The sequence below is a fragment of the Ictalurus furcatus genome, chromosome 12 (assembly GCF_023375685.1).
Source record: "Ictalurus furcatus strain D&B chromosome 12, Billie_1.0, whole genome shotgun sequence".
NCBI classification, from domain to species: Eukaryota; Metazoa; Chordata; class Actinopteri; order Siluriformes; family Ictaluridae; genus Ictalurus; species Ictalurus furcatus.
This window is the reverse complement of record NC_071266.1, coordinates 4,077,284-4,099,971: the sequence shown is the minus strand read 5'-3', so window position 1 is coordinate 4,099,971 and position 22,688 is coordinate 4,077,284. Positions and strand designations below refer to the sequence as shown.

Below are 22,688 nucleotides of genomic sequence, written 5' to 3'. Positions count from 1 at the left end.
CGGCATCATTCTATGGGTTTTCCTAATCCGCCATGCACGATTGAAGCCCTAGACTTCTGCATTCATTATTCACCAGAGTGGATGGTGCTAATTAAACCTCTCATATATATATATATATATATACACTGAGTGCCTGGGACAGCACTGAGTGGTTTCTACAAGGGGACGGTAGTGACAACTGCAATAGTGAAGAAATCTTCTGTAAAGAGCATCGGGATTAGTAGAGTAGGCCGTAATCGTAGAGGAAGAGTATTAAGGTTTACTAGTTCAGTAATTAAATAAACCCTTTATATATTTAAATCTCTTACATGATACAGCATGGACCCGAAAGATAAAGCTACTGATAACTCGGGATGCATGTTTTTGATTCCTGTTGATTGTGATATTATTAGTAGTATTAATTCATCAGGAACATCACAGAATATTTTTATTTTGCTCTGTTTATGTTTCCCTGGTTTAAACAGTGGCCACGTGCAAGTCTATGCACTTATACTACTAGGCTGGTTCTTCAGCTTCTTTGAGGCGGAATCCCTCGTTTTCAAGGACTGATGGTGGATGATCATCAAGAACAATATACTGGGTAAGAGCTCTGTCATGTGCTCCGAGTGATGAACTCCTTGTGCTGAGTTTTATCAGCTTACTTGTAATGTAGGAAAATGCCGTAGCTCTTGATATTTTTACCGAGCACAGTTTACAGCCATTAATCATAAAGTACGTTGCATCGTTGTCATTTTGTGTCATCTGGAAGTACTGCGACATGGCACGCTGACATGATCACTTAGTGTCAACCGGTATCGAATGTTGGTATTGGAGAATTTTTTGTGTATGAATATGTAAATGAGCACAGGATTGGACCGATACCCAGACCGGTATCAATGCATCCCTACCGACAACCATACTGCTTGTTACGATTTTTCAAACAAACAATCAGTATGCTCTCACCTTCTGGTCCTTCTGTAAAGCCCAGTCTGCATACTTCCATACGAGGTCCAGGTTCTTGCAGGAACTCAGGAAATCCACAACATACTCAAACAGATCAGCATGTGTGGAGTCCTGGAGGTCCCCATTGACAACTCGAACCCACAACTATGAATACACAGGGTGAAGTTCGTGTTCATATGCCACTGAATATAAAAATAACATTCCTCGATTGTATAAAATATTTATTTTTTTAAAACTGTATCAGTATTTTATCATTTGGGGGTGAACTAAGACTTGTGTCTGTTTCTTAAAGCAAGGCTTGTCAAGACACTGCTGCAGTCAAAAAAGCTAGATACCAGACAACTATTGTATTAGTTGTAAATTGATATAAAGCTATTTATATTAAGGTTAAAAATAGAGGATTAGGCAGTTACATTTACAAAAAATATTTTTAAAAAAATAAATAAATAAATAAAAAAGGAATACTAAACAAAAAAAAGTCAGTCCTAGTGATGTGTCTTCTGCCGAATTTTAATATTTGGGAAATTTATTCTCTCGCTTTTATCCTGCGAGCTTCCTATCTGTCCCACTCCCACCTGCATGAGAGTAAAATCTGCCTGCTCTCAAGACTTCCTTTTCGTTCTGATTCACAGCTCTAACTTCCACACCACAAAAGTCACAGCTGCTTTCTCATCTAAATATTGCCCGACGTGGCTTTTCTTGTTCGGATATTCTCACTGACTCCATGAGGACGTAGGAGTTTGAATACCCGTGTACATACAGAGTCAGCACCCTTTCTTTTTATGAATATGGCTTCCTTTATATGTATATGAATACCTGTAGAGCAGCAGCATCCTGGCCATTGTAGTGATGCAGGAGCCCGAGAGCAAAGTACCTGAAAAGAAATACCATTAGCCTCGAAACTCCTACACATGCAATTATTACTTAGCAAGGCCAGGCTACTGTCAAAGAGTGACATTTATCGACGGTTTAATCTCTGTGTTGTCATGGCAACAGCAGATTCTTCTACAGCAATCAGTCCAAGGGCAGAAGAGACAACTCCTGCATAACAATGTCTCAACATAAACTGATACTGATTCCCAGTAGGTAGAAGTACCAAAAATGTTCCCTGTAAGTGTTGTGTGGCATTTTGACGAGTAAGTAACAAGCCTCCACAGACACAGGCTCCCTTCAGTCACAGTACAGATATAGAAACGGCACTACAGTACACTGGATATACATAGCCTGAAACTGAATCCGATCGAACCCCTTTAATAGACTCAGATTAATAGGCATCACGGGTTATGCCTGAATCTTGATCCGTCCACTATGTCCAATGAATGACCTGATTATTGCTAGAGCTTGGACCAGTACCTTTTCTATATTTCTGCACGTTACACACTTAGGAATAATTGACCTTGAGCATGGCAACTTTTTTTTTTTTTTTTTTAATTACTACTATTTGACTGATAAATATTAAAGTGTGTGGTTACTGGATTGTCTTACATACAGTCTGCTCCAGAATTAGTGGCACCTTTAGTGAAAAGAAAAGAATAAAAAAAAGATTATGAAATAAATCTGCAGGTATCCAATCAGCCAATCGTGTGGCAGCAGATGCAGATACAGGTCAAGAGCTTCAGTTAAAGTTCACATCAAACATCAGACTGTGATGTCAGTGACTTTGACCGTTTCATCACCGTTGGGGCCCGACAGGGTGGTTTGAGTATTTAAGAACTTGTGGGAATTTCACAAACAACAGTCTCCAGAGTTTACACAGAATGGTGTGAAAAACAAAAAAAGAAACATTTAGCGAGCGGCAGGTCCGCAGGTGAAAACGCCCTGTTGATGAGAGAGGTCAGAGGAAAGTGGCCAGACTGGTTTGAACCAACAGGAAGGCTGCAACCACTCTGTGGTGAGCAGAAAAGCATCTCAGAACACACCACACACTGATCCAGCAGTGTGGGCCACAAGAGCAGAAGACCACATCGGTTGTCATGCCAACAAATTATTAGGAAGGAATGCCAGAAGAAAGCATTTTCTTTCACCCAAATATCCCAGTGATTTGCAGTGAGAGATTTTACCAAGTGTGTGAATAATTCTGGAGCTGACTGTAAATAACAGATACCACATCTACATGAGGAGTTCGGTATACAGGTCGCATAGCTACAGCATAAGCATATGGTGGCTGACATATGAACGTTTAATCTGCACAGCTACAAGTCTCTCAGCCCGTCTTGAGAATGCAGGCATTGATTTAGCTGTACCGTACGCTCTTGGTTTCTGAGTGTGCCGACAACCGTGATTTTGTTTTGAAGAACGATCATTATTGTCACTTCATGAATGTACATGTCGTGTAAATGTTTCACTCATGTAAAGATTTCTGACCTGTGGTGTTTCTCCAGCCAGGGTGCGCTGTCGGCCAGCAGGCAAGAGTTGTCAGAGGCCAGCAGCTCCAGCAAGCCTTCGTGACCTGCCTCAGCATAGAGCTTCAGCAGTGCAGTGTCTATATCCTGTCTGAAGCCATTGGCACTCTCACTAGCACGCACCTCACGCAGGTAGCTGATGAGGAAGCGCTTGCAGGACTGCACTTTCTCCTGATCACCCTGCGTCAGATGGTTCAGATCGGCGAACTCGTGCAGTGGCGGATGGCACCGTGTGAACGACGATGAGGCAGGCAGCAGCAGCGGGCACAGTGAGATCAGCTCGCGTACGTCTAGCTGCCCCTTCCTGACAAAAACACATGGAGAAATGCACATTCCCAATCTTGCTCCTAAGACTTCCTGACCTCAAGCTCCAACCGCATTTTACTACAGCAGATATACCTTTATGCACACAACAACAATTCTGTCCTATGGAAACAAGATCTGTCACATGACAACACATCCTCATGTGTGATGCCTCAATGAGCACAAAACATTTTTTTAGCATCCACTTTTGTGAGGTACTTCTATAAATCTAAGACTAATGAAAGATCTGTACATTAAAAATGTGCTGTTATCTAACAATGAAAACAGAATTATTGATACGATGACATTTTCTATGAGGAGACGTTTATTTCACGTAATCGGAAGGAGTCTCCAGTGTCGGCGCTCTGGAAAAGTTTTCCAACGCACGTCTTTAGCTTGGAAGGGTCTGCGGTTTACGGCTTGCTTCTTTTTTTCGTCTTATTAACTTCAAGAGACAGCGAGAAAACGAGGCTGGTGAGTGATCCGACTGTTTACAGCTGTCATAACAAGAACTAGTATTCCTCGACATTAAACTGAACTATAAACCGTTTCAAAAAGGTCATTGTTGACAAATTGCAGTAGTGTCAGAGGAATAAAACACTTCAAGGGTATGCTGCTTATGGGGAAATAATCAACCAAATCACACCATCACACAGATTATTTTCCCTATAACAGCACATGCCAGTCATGTTTTACTCCATATGTAACATTTTTAATTTTATTAAACCAAAAAAAAAAAACACAAACGTGTGTTTTTTTCAAAAACTGCTGAACTAGTCTGAACACCTATGTACTCTTATCAACATGTGAACCAATGCACTGGGTATAAAGTAAACGTATATGCTGTTGGTCCTATTGTTCATGACTTAACAACATAGTGACACAAAGGTGATATTAAGACCAGGTGTGTTGCAGCTTTTTTTTATTATTATTATTTATTTTTTAACCTAGGTCCTGAAATATTCAAACGAACTGAAATATTCCTATACCTGAACTATTCGGATTTAAACATAATTCACGTTGCTGGTGCAGAAGAGCCTTTTTTACATTATTATTTCAGACATAACGCTCCCCATCTCCATCTCTGCATTAAGTGGAAAGAAGCATGAAATATTAATGCGATATTAAAATGCTGTGGGGAGGGGGGGGGGCACTCATGCAGCATCTGTGACTAAAAATGATGGTTTATTCGCGATCACAGAAACATCATGTGGTCCATTTATTCAGCTATCAGAGAAGTTTATGTCCCCCTCATTAAGCACACAGCCATTAGGGTCAGGTGCACTGGGGGAGAGACGATTAAGGGAGCCGTTAATGAACTGCATTTAGTCGCTTTTGGAACATCTGGGCCCGGAGTGGCAGCTAACTACGTTAATTACAGGACAAAATGATGCAGTCACCTAAAATGCTCTTTAGCTTCAGAAAACTGAAGCTGGCCAAACTGGATGAATCCCGCCTGCTGGAGAATTCTTTTGTGTAATATCTGGAAATAAACACAAAATGAAAACAAGCATTAGCCAAGATCATTATCCGTTAACCAAACCAATACCTTAGACAAGCATGAAGACGCTGAAATATTAACATTCAACCATTGTACCTGGAACTTGTCTTTAGGAATGTTTCTCTGTGCACCTTCGGTCAGGGTCAGTGCCTCCTCCACTCGACGTCCTGCCAACAGGTCCTGGATCTGTCGTTCCAGAGGCAGAGGCACCAGCACATACACTGACTTTGTGGAAGCCAACACCACTTTGCCTGAAAATCAGTGAGAAATGTTTTTGCCAGTTATACACACGCACACACACACACGCTTAGCTCAGTTATTGGCAAGAGTCCTAATGAGCAACTGCTATGAATGTTCAATGCCATTTGATATGACCCAGATTACCGAAAAGCAACAAATATTCCAAGCTAACTAGAACAAGCTAACATAATGACTTATATGGTGAGGTAGTTAGCTAGTTAATACAGACTAGCTGTATGATGCAGTGACACTATCTGTATCCGGAATGTATATTTCTGTAAACCTATACAAGTAAAATTAAAATAAAATTTAATTGAATCTGTTTCATCCTCACAATTTTCATATTTGGATTTGGACTTCAACATGAGGTGGAGGTGATCTAAAGTGGAAGTGTTTGGTATTTAATTAAATATGAAAACACACAGGAAATGCCAGAAATACCAACTGTCTGAATTCTGGCTCTGACAGTTCCTCATCACGAGTTCATAATCTGTCTCGACTAGAAATGTGCGCATAATTTAAGTAGCCGAATGTAAAAACAACCATGACCATGACCAGGCTGTTACTATGTACAGTTAAGGCCAAAAGTTTACCAACGTGTCATGTGTTCACATCAGTTTTAAATAAATAAAAAAAAATCAATTAAAGAATTTTTTTTTAGCATTAATTCACTATGTGTATAAATACACCAAGTTTACTGTCTCTTTAAACACTCCAGAAAAATCCAGAAATTAATGTAATGCCTTCTGATTGGCCAACTGTCATAAATAGGAGTTAAAGGAGAGTGCATGTGGCTGTATAAGTGGCTACCCTTTTGAGCCAGTGTCTTTTGGTCTCAGAGCTTTGAGGAAAAAGGCACAATTTAACTGCCTGGGATGGACAAACTTTGGTCTAAAATGTTCAACTGAACCCCAAGACAACAACGAAGGAGTTGGAGGAATCAGATATCAAAGTATGTACATCCACCATTAAGACAGTCCTACATTGTCATGGTGCGCAAGGAGGAAGCCCCTACCCCAAGCCGGACTAAAAAAGCGAGACTGAAGCATGGTCGCGGCAGCATCGTGTTGTGGGGGTGTTTGGCTGGGAAAGGGATTGGTGCTCTTCAGAAAATAAATGGCATCTTGTGGAAGGAGGATTATCTAGAAATACTGAAGCAAAACCTCAAGACATCAGCCAGAAGGTTCAAAATTTGGTCTTCTAGCATGATAATGATCCTAAGCATACCTCCCAAGTTGTAACAAAATGGATTAAAGACAACAAAGTAGAAGTACTGGAGTGGCCATCACAAAGCCCTGACCTGAATCCCATAGAAAATTGGACATAGTGAATAAAATCTTTAGCCTAGATGCATGTACGTATGCAACCTTTGGCCTCAACTGCACACAGATCAAGCAGCACCAACAACGGTCTTTCTTTGTCCAACAATCTTTACATCTGACCACCCCTACATGAAAGTAAATGTGTGCTACCTTGCAATTTACAATCATGATTATTAAATGACTTGGCTACAAGCTAGCAACGTCATGTATACACCATATAACAACATATAGTATATAAACATTATACATATAATTGCACATAAAAGTAGACATTAAGGATGTCATGAGAACAGATACTTCAGTACCAACATTCTTAAAACGGGACGGTACTTGATTTTCTGCAGTAGTGTAGGTACCGTTATTAATGAAGGTAACGAGGATGCAATTCTTCCGGAACTGAAGGGGGCGGCAAATACGCTCAAGTGTTTTGGTCAATCCACAATTGGTGAAGAAGAAGAAAAACGCCAACAAGCACACAGGAAAAACTACAGAAGTTTAGCTCCGCCCCGACTCGTTAAGAGGCAGAGAGAGAAAAGCTCGTTGAGAGGAAAGGTAGCATCGGTTTCCGGTGTGCAGCCGATGCTATCGTTCATTTCAAACAAAGCGAGGAAACACCTGGAATTTGGCGAAGCCCCTGAAAGACGGTCCCTATATTATGTTTGTTTGAGGCAGCCGGCATTGTAGCCGTGAAACCAGTTAAGGTTATGCTCCATGTAATGTTAGCGATAGCCGGTTATTTGTTAACGACGCTAACGCATTGTAGTGTTATAAACTACCTCCTAATGGGCCACCATGCATCGCCATTCAGCCCGTGTCCTGTCAGCTAAATGTAGCCTCATGTCACTAATAATTATTCAAACGTTCATGCTTTTAATAAATCTTTCTGGCCTGCCATCATATCAGTAAAGTTAAACTAATGCTTGCATTCAGAGTATAAGGTGTATGTGGGTGCGCGCGTGTGTGTGTTTAGGCGTGCACCTTAGGACTTGTTATTAGCACTTAGCACTGTTTTATTAGTCATTGTCAAACAGTGTTTGATAACTAAAACACCCCCCCCCCCTCCAAGTTTTTAATTTTATTTTCAATTTTTTATTTTTTTTTTAAACCACACCATGGTATCGACTGTGGTACGGAGAATCGTGTACTTTCGGTGGTACCGGTACCGACTACCTGATTTTTGGTATCGTGACATCCCTAGTATACATACATACATACATACATACATACTATATTGCCTAAGGTTTGTGGACACCTGACCGTCATACCCATATGTGGTTCTTCGCTAAACTGTTGCCACAAAGTACACAACTGCACAGAATGTCTCTGTATGCTGTAGCTTTAAGATTTCCCTTCACTGGAACGAAGAGGCCCAAACATGTTCCAGCATGTCAATACCCCTATGCACAAAGCAAGCTCCATGAAGACATGGTTTGCCAGGGTTGGTGGTTGTAGAAGAACTCCTGACCTCAACCTCACTGAACACCTTTGGGATGAACTAGAACGGTGACTGTGCACCAGGCCTCTTCGCCAGTGCCTGACCTTGCTAATGCTCTTGCGGCTGTATGGGCAAATCAACACGGAGATCGCTCCAAAATCGAGCAGAAAGCCTTCGCAAAAGAGTAGAGGTTATTGTAACAGCAAAGCAGGACTAAATCTGGAATGGGATGTTCAACAAGCACATATGGGTGTGATGGTCACATGTCCACAAACTTTTGGCCACTTTTATAGTGTACATACAGTATGTATTTACTGATAAGATGCACCTATTTCTAGTGTATGTGTACTTAAGTGTTGAAAGTGCACCAGTGCTCCATGCAAATGTAAAGAAAGAGCTCTTACACGTAGCTTATAGATACACTATTGACTAGATGAATACATCTTATGCGAGCTTGGAAATCTTTACGACATTCAGAAGTGATTTGGCGACAGCAATTTCACTTTTCAGTTCACCGGATTTCTAGCAACCCTCGCGATGCTATGGAGAGGTCAAGCAATTCCTTGTCAAGACGAGTAAACATCAGAGGCCTCGCATTAATTCTAAATTCTTGGATAAAAAGCTCCATCTCTCCATCAGTGTTAAAGCTCTGCCTAAAATCACCATCTGTCGCTTTACAGTTTCCAAAGCAGCGGGATATTAAGAACCCAAAAAGCCTTTTTGCCCCTAGTGATTAAATTACTGAGTCAACAAAATTGGCGTTAAATCATCAGTGCAATTTTTGATAAATGCTCATAATAGAGAGCTACACAGAGATTTCTAAACATCCCCACATGCCTTAACACCGTCCCTTTACATAGAGGTCTGTTTCATACTGTTAACTATTTAGACACTGTTCTTTCATGCAGATATCAATGTTACCCCTGTGTCCAATCCCATGCAGCTCTCTAGATTATAAGTAGATATTCTGGTGCTGTACTTGAGCAATTCACAGTTATTCTCTCTACTATTTCTCAGCACATAAAAAGGTACATGCACTGCACAGATTTTTGCCCAAAAAAAAAAAAAAAAAAAAAAGAAGAGTTTTTTCAGGTTCAAATGAGGCAATATCTTCCTTAGAATTCTTTGTTCGGAGCAAAGCATTTACGCATGACCCACTTCCTGACTTTAGTGTGACTTGCCGAGCAGCTGAATCACTGAGAGCGAGAACAGAGAGATTGTGAGAGAGACATAATGAGATATAATGAGCTCACTAATATAATGTGATCATTTTAAATTAGATCACAATGCCATTCTCGATTATGATTGGTCAGACGGTGTTGATCATTACGTTTCTAGAACGGCAGCTCGGACAGTGGTGTTGGCTTTGATTCAAATCACGGTAATTAATGTGCTCGTTGTAATACGCTTTAATTTCTATAGCAACAACTCCTACTGGGACTGAAAAACTCTACTGCTGTGGAATAAGTAATAACAGTAACTGTTACGGATCGACTATCGTTGATGTTAACTATAAATGGGTCATTTTCATTTATTTTTAAGTATGACATTGTTCTTTAATAAATACACCAGCGAGTCGGGCTGCATCACACCCCCGAGTTGTCGATTATATTCCTACGAAAACATGGTGGCATTGTATTACGTAGCTAGCACAGAAGGATTGCCGAAGCTGATCCGCTCATTTTATTCAAGTACCTTTACATTTATGGCATTTGGCAGATGCCCTTATCCAGAGCGACATACAATTATCTCATTTTTTTATACAATGGCAGCTTGGTGTTGCTGGCATTTGAATTTACGACCTTCCGATCAGAAGTCCAACGTCCTAACCACTGAGCTTAGTATTCCAATATGGTGGGTTATTATGCTCATTCACGAGCCATTTCCAGAATAACCAGTCCACCTACTGGTATGTATTTGTGAGGCTGGAGAACCCAGAGGAAAACATCCACACAGACAGTTACCTGCAGACCCTAGAGCTATGAAGGAGTACATGCTGATGAGAATCATTGTTGCTTAAATCATTTTGTTCTGTAGCATTGAGTGCAATTGTGCCTTTGACCTTTTTTGCTTGCCTTATCCTGATCCTACTTTTTCCGTCTCTGCTGCTACAATCAGATGAGAAGGAGGATGTAGCATGACTGCTAGCAAAAGTCTCCGAACACAAACCTGTTCATTTTGCTGTAGCAAGAAAAACAAGCTAAACCCACAAACATAAGTCGTATAAGGGTATTTTCATAAGTTGCTGCATTTGAGAACACCAAAACGGTATCGTGTTGAGCTACAAGCTGAGCCAAGCTTGGGATTGTAGTGTGTGATCTGGTTTGTTTTACATTCTATGCTATGAAAACACTGTAGAGAAAAACAACATGTGTTCTGGCCCTTTTAAATTATTCTAAAATCAGCCATTATTCGTAATAACATCGGCAAATATGAGTCATCTGTTTATATAAAGCACTGACTTTCTTATACTGCTGTATACATGCTGTGTCTGACTAATCCATGCAAACCTCCCTACTGAGGTAAACACTCACTTATTATCTTACTACACGGTAATGCTCACAGGACACAGAGATTAAAGTAAAAAAAAAAAAAAAAAACATCATGATCAATAAGAGGTGCGCGAACAAAGCAGCTGGAGGTCAGGGACAAATTCAGAACAAATACACAATATATATTTATTTTATTTACAACTTTAAAAACTTGTGTTACAGCAGCTGTGAACAGTTGTTTCCTCGGCAGGCGAAAACACAAGAGAATTCGCACACTAGAGACTCCTAACATAAATGTTCGAGACACATCTCTTCACAGCAAACCTCACTGTGTCAGGGCTTACATGTTCGCTTTGATTCTTTTATGTGAAGCGTCTTTGAGTTCCTGTGTAAGTTGATACTACAGAAACGATAACGTATGAAAAATGTCATTCAAATTTTCTGACCAATAAGAATTGAGAACTCAACGGCGCTGTGGTATAATATGTTTTTTTTTTTTTTTATTCAATGTAATTATATTGTATGATGTCACTGCATTGTCCAATATACACCGATCAGCTATAACATTTCAACAACCTGCCTAATAGTGTGTAGGTCCGCCTTGTGCTGCCAAAACAGCTCTGACTCGTCGAGGCGTGGACTCCACAAGACCTCTGAAGGTGTGCTGTGGTATCTGGCACCAAGACGTTTGCAGCAGATCCTTTAAGTCCTGTAAGTTGCGAGGTGGGGCCTCCATGGATCAGACTTGTTTGTCCGGCACATCCCACAGATGCTCATCGAATTGAGATCTGGGGAATTTGGAGGCCGAGTCAACACCTTGAACGCTTTGTCATGTTCCTCAAACCGTTCCTGAACAATTTTTGCAGTGTGGCACTGCGCATTATCCTGCTGAAAGAGCCCACTGCTATTAGGGAATACCGCTGCCATGAAGGGGTGTACCGTATCTGCAATAATGTTTAGGTAGGTGGTGCGTGTCAAAGTAACATCCACATGAATTCCAGGACCCAAGGTTTCCCAGCAGAACACTGCCCAGAGCATCACACTGCCTCGGCCAGCTTGCCTTCTTCCCATAGCGCGTCCTGGTGCCATCTCTTCCCCAGGTAAGCGATGCACACGCACCTGGTCACCCACATGACGTAAAAGAAACTGTGATTCAACAGACCAGTTCACTTTCTTCCACTGCTCCATGGTCCAGTTTTGATGCTCATGTGCCGATTGTGAGTGTTTTTGGTGTTGGACAGGGTTCAGCGTGTGGGCACTCTGAGTGGTTATGCGGCTCCATGCCCAGCAAGCTGCAATGCACTGTGTGTTCTGACACCTTTCTATCATAGCATTAACTTTTTCAGCAATTTGTGCTACAGGAGCTCTTCTGTGGGATCGGACCAGACAGTTAGCCTTTGCGCCCCACACGCATCAATGACCCTTGGGCGCCCATGACCTTGTCGCTGGTTCACCGGTTTTCCTTCCCGGGAGCACTTTTGGTTGGGACTAACCACTGCAAATCAGGAACACTCCACAAGACCTGCCGTTTTGGAGATGCTCTGACATCATCAGTCATCTAGCCATCACAATTTGGCCCTTGTCAAAGTCGCTCAGATCCTTACGCTTGCCCATTTTTCCCCGCTTCAAACAAATCAACCTTGAGAACTGACTGTTCAGTTGCTGCCAACCCCTTGACAGGTGCCACTGTAACGAGGTAATCAATGTTATTCACGTCACCCGTCAGTGGCTTTAATGTTATGGCTGATCGGCTCTATATCATCAACATGACACAGAACATTAATCCATGAGTACCGCAGCAGAGGGCTAAGAATAAACAGAGACTGAAATGGTAGAAGAAAAAAAAAACAAAAACAAACTCAAAGTAGGTCACCATTTGTTGACAGGAGACATTAATTAAAGAGAGTAGCTACAATGCTGCTGCCTGTACGAAGGACTCTAAAAGACACACCGAGATATAAATACATGAGTGACAGGACTAATATATTCATATATTCAAGTGTAAGTTAGTAATTCAGTAATACAGTTTGTATGTGCTGCATTGTCCACGTCTCACTCTGTGCACAATCGATCTCTGTTCTGCAAGAACACTCACTTCAGCACTTTAGCGAAATCGATACACACCTCCTGAAGCAGAGCTGACACCCTCAGAAGCAAAATACCCATAAGGGCTTACGACACTCTCGCTTCATCTGTCTAACACCAGTCAAGTCTTTTCATAGAAATCAGAGCACATAGGGCTGACAAAGTACATAAAAAAAAAAAAAAAATTGTTACAAGAACTGGAACTGTCTGAGCCAATGGTGGATGCTTCATTTTCTTATTAGATATTATTACTAGGGACTCAACCAAGTATCTGTACTGTTAAAAGGAACAATTTAATTGATGTATATGTTATAAACACTCAATTCAAGGTAGATTCAACTGTTCTCTTGAGACGAGCACTTTCTACTTTTCTCTTCAGAAAAGCAGTTAACATCGATGTATCCCTGGGGAAAAAAAGGCTTAATCATCCAGAACTGATAACCCAAAGCCGAGACATTTCTAGCAGTAGGAGAGGGTGTAAAAACATGACCATTTCTGCAGTTGGGGATTGCTTACCAGCAGACGTAGGGCTGCACGATTATGGCCAAAATGATCATCACGATTATTTTCGATCAATACCGAGATCACGATTATTGATTGATTTTAGGGACGACATATTTTTATTGCACTTTCACATTTAAATAAACAGACCGCTGCTTTCACCTCCATGTCGTGCTACATTCCTGCTCATGTACAAATCTTTACATCAGATTAGACTGGTCCTTAAAGTGCATCATCTCGTAGAAGCAGAACATTAATAAAACTGATTATAGGATAAATAAAAATAAAAATGCCATCAACCAAATGAAAATATGCAATTAAATACAACAATATGCAACCAAATGAAAACAATTCAGGCGAATGCAGAAAAGGCATTAACAGTGTTTGCAGGAGGAGAGACGCAGACAGATCACGCAATAGAGCGGTGACGCAGGGACGACGCCATTTTGTACCGGAACCCGGAATTTATCATCACACCGGTTCCCTCGACAAAAACCCAACCGGATTTTCACACAGGCTTTGGGATTATTGCAAAAAATAAACTCTGTGATGAACAAAAGTTTACAACACTAACACGTTTTGTCCATCGAGATATTTTTCACAAATGAACACGACTTTTATGAAGTTTGAAACCTACATACAATCGCCGGAAATAAACGAACTACACCACGGTCGCTCCACCTCAACGTCACCGAACTTCCGACTACTTTTCCAAACTTGATTTAAAACATTTTCCATAATACGGATTTACTCTGCAGATGAATCTTCATTCGCGTTTTTTTCGGGGAATTGTGCACAGCACACCTGAACCAGTATACCTGCAGAGTTTTTTCCTGTTCGGCGCGATGACGTTTAATTTCCCCGACAACCTCTGTAGTCCCATTTAGCAACATGTTAGTGTCATGATTTCCCCTCGCACAAACTTTTAGAGGGCTTTCACACTGGCAGTTTAGTCCGAAACGGTTTGCAGGAAAAATTGGTAATGTGAAAGCTGTCGCGCGGACCGGGAAGTACACCGCGGTACCGAACCCGAGACTACTTGTACGAGGTGGTCTGATTCCAGGCTGCACTGGAACCGTGCCACGATTCCTGTGAACGTGAACGCAACTCGTACTCGGTTCCGCGCTAGTTCAGGAATTAGTTCATGTGTTTTCGCTGATGTAGACATCATTAGCTTCCACACCGCACGTGTATCATGTGTGGCAGGGGAATGTTGTGGGATACAGAAGAGGTCCACTGCTGGGCATAATATCTGCTGCAAATAATAGCACTAAAACAATAATAAAAAAAAACGAAAACCATGATGAGTCGCATTGTGTCCTCCACGCATGTCTGTGATGACGTAAGATGAACGCAAGTGCTCCGGGGTTCGAAAGACTCAAGCGAGTCTAAAACCAGACCAACGCTGCAGTGGACGCCGGGAACAATCGTACTCGTGTTCGGACCGCGGCAAACGTGCCCAGTGTGAAAACCACCTTAAAAGGTTGGCAGGTCTGGTAAAGTAATATAACTGGAGTAAACGCCATTGGATATCGTGGCGGTGTCGAATTGTGTAGATTTGTTATATCGAGTCTAACGGAAGAAACATGTTCAGGAGTGTAGACAAAGAAGACTGGATTCCAAACCTTCAAAGTCCTGCAGGATGTGTCCTTCACTGAATGAGAGTGTCTGCTTGAGCTGCTGATCCAGCATGCTGTGAACCGTTACAAAGCTCTCGTCCAGAGCCACCACGTACGGGAAGCACACGGCTGCGCCAATCACGCTCTCCGACCACTTGACTGGGGCACGCTGGGAGATGCCCTCAGAGTTAACAAACATGCCTGTGTGAGAGAGAGCGAGAGAGAGAGAGAGAGAGAGAGAGTGAGCGAGCGAGCGAGACACAAGTATGACTCAACACAACTGATCACCATGACAAAAGATAGAAGGAACCGTTTCACTTGGGTGTGATCTGCAATACACACCTAAAAAAAAAACGGCATTATCTAAATGCCTAAGGGCTTCTTAAACAAGTGCTAAACCAAAAGAGTATATAAACATTTTGTCTGAATAGAATAGAATAAACCCAGGCAATGCTTTCACAAAGCTCTACCACTTAATATACGAGCACTTAAAGGAAAATCCACCCTGAACGACTTCCATATCCATAAGTAATATGTGATATTCAATCGCGCCAAAGATTTAACTTATAATGAAACTCCAAGTTTACTTTGGTGTACGCGTCATTCATCGATATGTCAGTCTTGTTTCAAATAACAGCTTCCTACATAACCCGCAACGCTGTTTGACTACCTGCTGAAGGTGGCGCCAGTGAGAATTTGCTTCACCGTTACTTATAAGAACTAAATGTCCAGCTCTCTCAACTGTGTCTCAAACAGACAGGGTTCCAAAGCGTTAACTTTCATGCTAATGCCGCACAATTCGTAACCAACGTGCTTACCATCTCGTGCTCGTTCCTCATAGCTGTAGTAATATATGAATGAAGTGATTACGTATTCTAGTATAGCCTATGCTCAGGTATTCCACGTGAACCTGATAGCTTGCCGACTCCTCGGATAGCTCACGCACCTCTTGGAAACTCTCGGTCGGTAGTTTGTTCTTGATATTTTGCGGTTGAACTCACCGAGGCCACCCGGCGCAGCCAGGAGAAACTCCTCCCTGCCAATCCTTTTGACAATGGGTTTCCTCTCCTCGCTGTCATAGGGGAATAGATCCTGCGAGGCACCTGAGCCATAGTTCAGGATGACATACCGTGTGGGAAGAGCCAGGCACAGGAAGTAGCCGTCCAGGCTGAGATCGCATGGCTGATCGGGAGTGGCCACTTCCCTCAGGATCTGCACACGATCCTCGTGCACGGTGCAAATGTGTACAGCGCGGCGCCGCGTGGACGCCACCGCCATCTCCACGCAGAAAGGCTCGGCCGTCACAGGGTTCTCGTTAACACAGAACACAGTCACGCCTTTAAGTTTGGTCCCTCCAGATGCCACCGGTTCCAGTGTGACCATATCCACCAGCAAGATGACACCGTCGCACAAGACGATCAGGCGCTCCAGGGCCGAGGCAGCTTTTAGCTCGGACGGCGGCTTCTTGAGGCCGAGCTGTTTGTGTAGGAGCTTCTGCGAGCTGAAGGATAGCTGGCCTTTAGCTGTGGTGTGCTCCTCCAGCAGGAAGTGATGGATGAAGCCATCGTTGGTGCCCACGTACAGGTGCTGGCCACAGCATTCGATGCACTCAACACCGATGCGCGTCTTCTCGCCAGCCAACTGCTCCCGCTCCACAGCGGGCACCAGCTCGAAGGCCTTCACGCTCATGCTGCCTTTCACATCTACTCGGAACATGAGAAGAAAGTTACTCTTTAGCATAAATGTGCTCTTTGAACAGTTCTCATTCCGTGAGGATAATACAACAAATATCACGACTTAAAGGGATGGTTCGCCCAAAAATGAAAGTTCTGTCATCAATTCCTCACCCTCATGTCGTTCCGAACCCGTAAGACTTTCGTTCATCTTCAGAACACAAATGAAGATATTTTGAATGAAACCTGGGAGATTTCTGTCCCTCCGCTTATAGTCCGGTAACCAAAAATTTCAAGCTCCAAAAAGTCCATAAAGGCATCGTAAAAGTAACCCATGTGACTCCAGTGGTTTAATCCCAATTTTATGAAGCGATACGAATTCATTGTGTGTGCAACAAAAACTATTTATTCACAAAATATCTTCATTTCCTCATAGATCTCGGACACACGTTCACGAGAGAACCGCGACACATGCGTGTCGTGTTTCCGTGAGAGCTGACAAACCAATGTCTGCAAGAGCGGACAAAAAAAAACGTTGAAATCATCGTTACAAAGATTGTTCTACAGTATGCGACTCAGTCCGTGTACAGCGTCCCTCTTCCTCTGCTGTAAACAGTGCGGTGCTTCCCGGTCCCGTTGTATGGCGAGAACGTCGGCTCTCGCATCAAAACGAGACGCGTGCCTCGCGGTTCTCTTGAGAACGCGCGTCAAAGATCGATACGGAAGTGAAGCTATTTTGTTTTTTTGCGCACACGAAGCACATGGATTACTTTTACGATGCCTTTATGAATTGTTTTGGAGCTTTAAAGTTTTGGTTACATGGACTGTAAACAGAGGGACAGAAATCTCCCAGGTTTCATTCAAAATGTCTTCATTTGTGTTCTGAAGATGAACGAAAGTCTTACGGGTTTGAAACGACATGAGGGTGACTAATCGATGACAGAATTTTCATTTTCGGGTGAACCATCCCTTTAAGTCTAATGCACACTAGATAGCCAATCAGACGGCTACCTTTAACACATTTGCTCAATTAATTCCAGACATTTAAAAAACAAACACATCATTTTAAGCAATATGGTCAACTTCTGTCAAATGTGTTGGCTGGAAATATATGTGCGGGTTTTGTTTGGTGTTGATAAACCACGTAGAAACTGAGACACAGACGTTTAAATTCAGTTTTGAATGCCAAACTGGCACAGGATAGTCCTTGCGTTTATTTCGAATATCAACTGGAAAAAAAATCCAGGAAGATCCAGGTCTTAAGGTCGAATCGACTCGGCTGAATCGGTTCCAGCAAACAAACCGGAGCTACGCGAATAAAGTGGAAGCGGTGGGACGAGCCAAAACACAGTAGAAGAGGAGAAGTACTGCATGGTTAACATTGTTAAAGATTTTACACAGAGGGGCAAAATCAAAAGAACACGACAACAACAAGTTTCGGACGGGGAAAAAAAAAAACTGTGAGGAACATGAACACAAGCGAGGAGAAACAGGAACTGAATAGCAAAGCAAATCATCAGCACTCGGGTCTCCTTTCATGAACAGCGGACTCGTTCAACAAAGACTTCATGTGAAAGCCATAATGAACTTTCTTTTACTCTCACACTATCTGTCGTGACCCGGATGAGTACGGGTTCCCTTCTGAGTCCGGTTCCTCTCAAACTTTCTTCCTCAGATCATCTCAGGGAGTTTTTCCCTCACCACCGGCTCGCTCAGTAGGGCTAAATCCACACACTTAAAATCTCTATCCTGTGTTTTATATGTTTCTGTAAAGCTGTCCGTTGTTAAAAGCGCTATACAAATAAAATTAAATTGAATTGATCGTTTAAGATCAGCTTTGAAGCAGTACAATCCTTTTTTTTTTTTTTTTTTTTGACATAATCTTGATATCAGAGCCCTGGATATGATCTGATACCCAATACTGACAAGCTCCTGTTAATGCAAACTTAATATCGCAACGAAACCGTGTCTTGTATTCGATGGAGGATCTCTGTCATGCCGATCATTAGAAAATGATCATCAGAGAGCATGTCAAATCCGATCTGATATCGATCTATCGTTTCCTGCCCCGACTGCGATACTCGGTATCGGATATCGTTGCACCCTTACCCACCACTACTGCTGCTGCTGCACTGGAGCGCTAAAGCGGACTAGCTAGCTACAACTAGCTACAACACCTGCTGTCCATCAACAGATCTGAATACATCCACCTGTGGCATGTGTTTGCAGCTTACTCCCTCAGGGCCAGCTCTATTCCACCGAGTCCTGTCTGGCTTTAACTCCCTGACACTTCAGCAGAGCTCAGGAGTTGTGAAGCAGCTCGCTAACCACTAGCCAGTTAGCTACCAAAATACTAGCCTGTGCATAGCTTCCTATAATAACGGCAATTTAAATACATATAAATATATAAACCCGTTCTGTAAGAGAACCTCTATTATTATTATTATTATTATTATTACTAAAATACTCACACATTTCAGTCGCACACTTGCTAATTTTACACTCATTCAGCGGACAGTGGACTGAGTCGCCTGTGTGACAGCACTTAAAGCTAACTTAAGCGTACTGAATGAGCGCTCGGCTAATAAATGGTAATAACCGCTGCTGGAAATGACTCGGTGTGATTCTACAAGAAAGTGAGGGGTCACAAGTGAGAAATGTGCGCCATACCCCAGCCACGGCCGCCGCGCTAATGTTTTGAGAGATGATGCGAACAGCCCTCGGCCTCTCCGTTCACTTCCACAGTGGTCCACTCTCCCGACTGCTGCCTTACTGCTTCCCACCGCTATTCCGACAAACCCCGCCTCTTGGTAGCGGCTCGCAGTTGACACGCGGACTGGATAGGAATATGTCGGAATACGGGTATGAAGGTAAATCTCCTGCTTGCTTGTCACCACAGAGAGGATTTTCCGGCGGTACGGTGACGTAGTTTCCGATTTATCCGGTCACGTGACTTAGGATGCCGTTTGGATTTGTATTATGGACCACACTGCCTTCCGCAGATAATAATAATATTAGTACTACTAATAATAAAATAATAATAATTATTATTATTATTGTTGTTGTTATAATAATAATTATTGTTGTTGTTTTGTTGTTGTTGTTGATAATATTAACAATGATAATAATAATATAATAATAATAACAATAGTATTATTATTATTATTATTATTATTATTATTATTATTATTATTACCTATGGAAGGTGGTGTGGTCCATTTAAGACGAATCCAAATGACTTACGGTTTGGTCTGCACAATTAGTTTTAAGGAAGAAATAATAATAATAATAATAATAATAATAATAATTAGCAGTAGTTAGCACGTTTGCCTCAAACCTCCAGGGTCGGGGGTTCGATTCCCTCCGGGGAATGTGTGTGCGGAGTTTGCATGTTCTTCCCGTGCTGCGGGGGTTTCCTCCGGGTACTCCGGTTTCCTCCCCCAGTCCAAAGACATGCATGATAGGCTGATTGGCGTGTCTAAAGTGTCCGTAGTGTATGAATGGGTGTGTGTGTGAGTGTGTATGTGATTGTGCCCTGTGATGGACTAGCACCCTGTCCAGGGTGTACCCCGCCTTGTGCCCGATGCTCCCTGGGATAGGCTCCAGGTTTCCCCGTGACCCTGAAAAAGGAGTAAGCGGTAGAAGATGGATGGATGAATAATAATAATAAGAGGAACAACAACAACAACAATACTGTATTATAAAATATATTATTATTATTATTATATTTTATAATATATTATTGTTGTTGTTGTTGTTGTTGTTGTTGTTATTGTTATTATTATGCCTTAAAACGAATCGTGCTGATCAAACCGTAAGTTGTAGAGATATGAAACTTGGTCAACAGGTACTCCCTTCCCCCCTCAGGCAAGAACTCCAGTGTTTACATAGGAAACTAAATTCTAACACTAAACAAACCACCATAGGCTCTGGGGACAGAGCTTTGTGTACATGTGTGAGCTTAAGCAGTAAAAAAAATAATAATAATAACTCAACACACAGCTTTCTTCAAAATGCTGTTACAGTTTTTGTTTTGTTTTGGTAGTTATTTCCTTGTCAAGTGGTATCTCATTGTACTCAATCATGAACCATGGTCAGTGGACTAAACTATTATTTTAAAGGGAGGGGTTTATTCTTTGGGAAACTTATTTCATCACTAGCACAGGATTTTGATTTTGGCCAAAATTCTGTTTCAGTTACTATGATTCAGGCTGTTATGCGTACAATAATTCAGTCATAGCAAGGGGTCTATGGACTACTGGAATTTTGGAACGACAGCCCTGGCTATATTATAGCAAGGTGAATTCAGTTATATAAGGGGATGTGGTCAGCATCAAACAGAAAGTTTACCCCAAAAAATCTTGGGGTAGGAAAATTACATATTCTTTGGCTAGTTTTATTGCTAAGGTTTTGAAATTGTCATTAATTATTTTTTTTTCCATAAATTGTATTTAGGAGGCATATCTCCATAAAATACACCAATGTACAGTATATGCTCAAATAATGTACGAATGTTTATAATTAAATAATTTCCAACATGCATAACTCAGCATGCTTCAGGTTAATTGGAACAATATTAAATACAGTAAGTGGTGAGAAGAGGGGCTGTAATATGAATGTGTGAATGGATGCATGGAGCACCCCACAACTATGGTTACAACATGATGCAGTGATGGCTTTTATGTGCATTACAGGATGTATTTTTTCATTTTTTTATCTTAAGAAACAGGGAATAAGGTAAACTGATAAGGTAAAGAGGTTTTTATTTAGTTCACTGTGTTCATAACATTTTGGAGATTGTTACTTATTCTGATCATACTCAATTTCAGAAAACATTGGGTATAAATTTGGAAGATATTTCAAGGAAATGTTAATATTCTAAACCCTGTTATTGCTATTATTACACGGATAAATAAATGATAGAATTTCACTTACGCCAACACCTTAATATGCAGTCGTTTTAACTCAGTCTGATATATTCACACAGTATTCGAATATAGTGATGATGCATTTGGATAAGATTTTTATAAATCTTTTTTTAATTAAAATGTGATTTATTGATGCCATGAATGTGTAATTACGGATGAAAGTAAAATCCTAAACCAATGAAAACGTGTCACAAATAATCAAACATGTCATTAAAGATATTTTTCAGCCCGTCTTGGCAAAAGGGCGAGCCATCTTTCTTCAGAATATGATCATGTTGAAGGAAATATAATATTATATTCTCATATAACCTGAGTAAACACAAAATGATAATGTTATTTATTGAAGCAAAAAAGTTATTCAATACCAGCTGGGCCTGTGTGAAAATGTATTTGCCCCCATGGTTACTAATTCCCCAAATCTATGAAACTATGGGGTTCAGCTGGACGAGACACAACCAGTCCTGATTACTGCAGACCCTGTTCAATCACATCAACACTTAAATAGAACTTTTTCAACAGCATGAAGTTGGTTAAAAGGTCTTACCCAGTAACACACTATGCCAAAGTTGAAAAAAATTCCAGAAATGATGAGGAAGAAGGTGACTGAAATAGATCAGGGTTACAAAGCTATTCCAAATGCTCTGGGGCTCCAGAGAAGCACAGTGAGAGTAATTATCTCCAAATGGAAATGCTCCGCACAGTAGTGAACCTTCCCAGAAGTGGTCGGCCTTCCAAAATTACTCCAAGAGCACAGCAACAAAAGAGCCAAGGACAACATCAAAGCATCTACAGGCCTCTCTTGCATCAATAAAGGTCACTGTTCATGACTATCAGAAAGACACTGGGCAAAAATGGCATTCATGGAAGAATGACGAGGTGAAAACCACTGCTAACTCAGAAGAACATTAAGGCTCATATGAATTTTGCCAAAACACACCTGATGATCCGAAAGTGGGACTGTTTGGAAGACAGGGGTCCTGTTACATCTGGCGTAAACCAAACACAGAATTCCACAAAAAGAACATCACACCTACAGTCAAGCATGGTGGAGGACGTGTGATGGTGTGGGGATGCTCTGCTGCTTCAGGACCTGGGGAACTTACATTAATTGAGGGAAACATGAATTCTGCTCTCTACTAGAAAATCCTAAAGGAGAACATCCGGTCTTCAGTCCGTAAGTTGAAACTCAAACGCAACTGGATTATGCAGAAAGACAACGATCCAAAGCATAGGAGTAAGTCTTAG

General features: G+C 41.6%; 1 protein-coding gene across 1 annotated transcript in view; it reads right to left on the bottom strand.

The window, feature by feature from the left end:
- Positions 1 to 19,459, bottom strand: part of tgfbrap1 (transforming growth factor, beta receptor associated protein 1) — a 31,688-nt gene extending 12,229 nt beyond the window's left edge. Inside the window, exons 1-8 of the mRNA XM_053637686.1 lie at positions 19,186 to 19,459; positions 15,844 to 16,545; positions 14,849 to 15,043; positions 5,245 to 5,399; positions 5,048 to 5,130; positions 3,307 to 3,648; positions 1,759 to 1,816; positions 943 to 1,086 (exon numbers count right to left, since the gene is read on the bottom strand). Of these exons, the coding sequence (XP_053493661.1) occupies positions 943 to 1,086; positions 1,759 to 1,816; positions 3,307 to 3,648; positions 5,048 to 5,130; positions 5,245 to 5,399; positions 14,849 to 15,043; positions 15,844 to 16,531 (1,665 nt within the window). The 5' untranslated portion in view covers positions 16,532 to 16,545; positions 19,186 to 19,459. The remainder of the gene's footprint in view (positions 1 to 942; positions 1,087 to 1,758; positions 1,817 to 3,306; positions 3,649 to 5,047; positions 5,131 to 5,244; positions 5,400 to 14,848; positions 15,044 to 15,843; positions 16,546 to 19,185) is intronic.
- Positions 19,460 to 22,688: the final 3,229 nt, after the last annotated feature.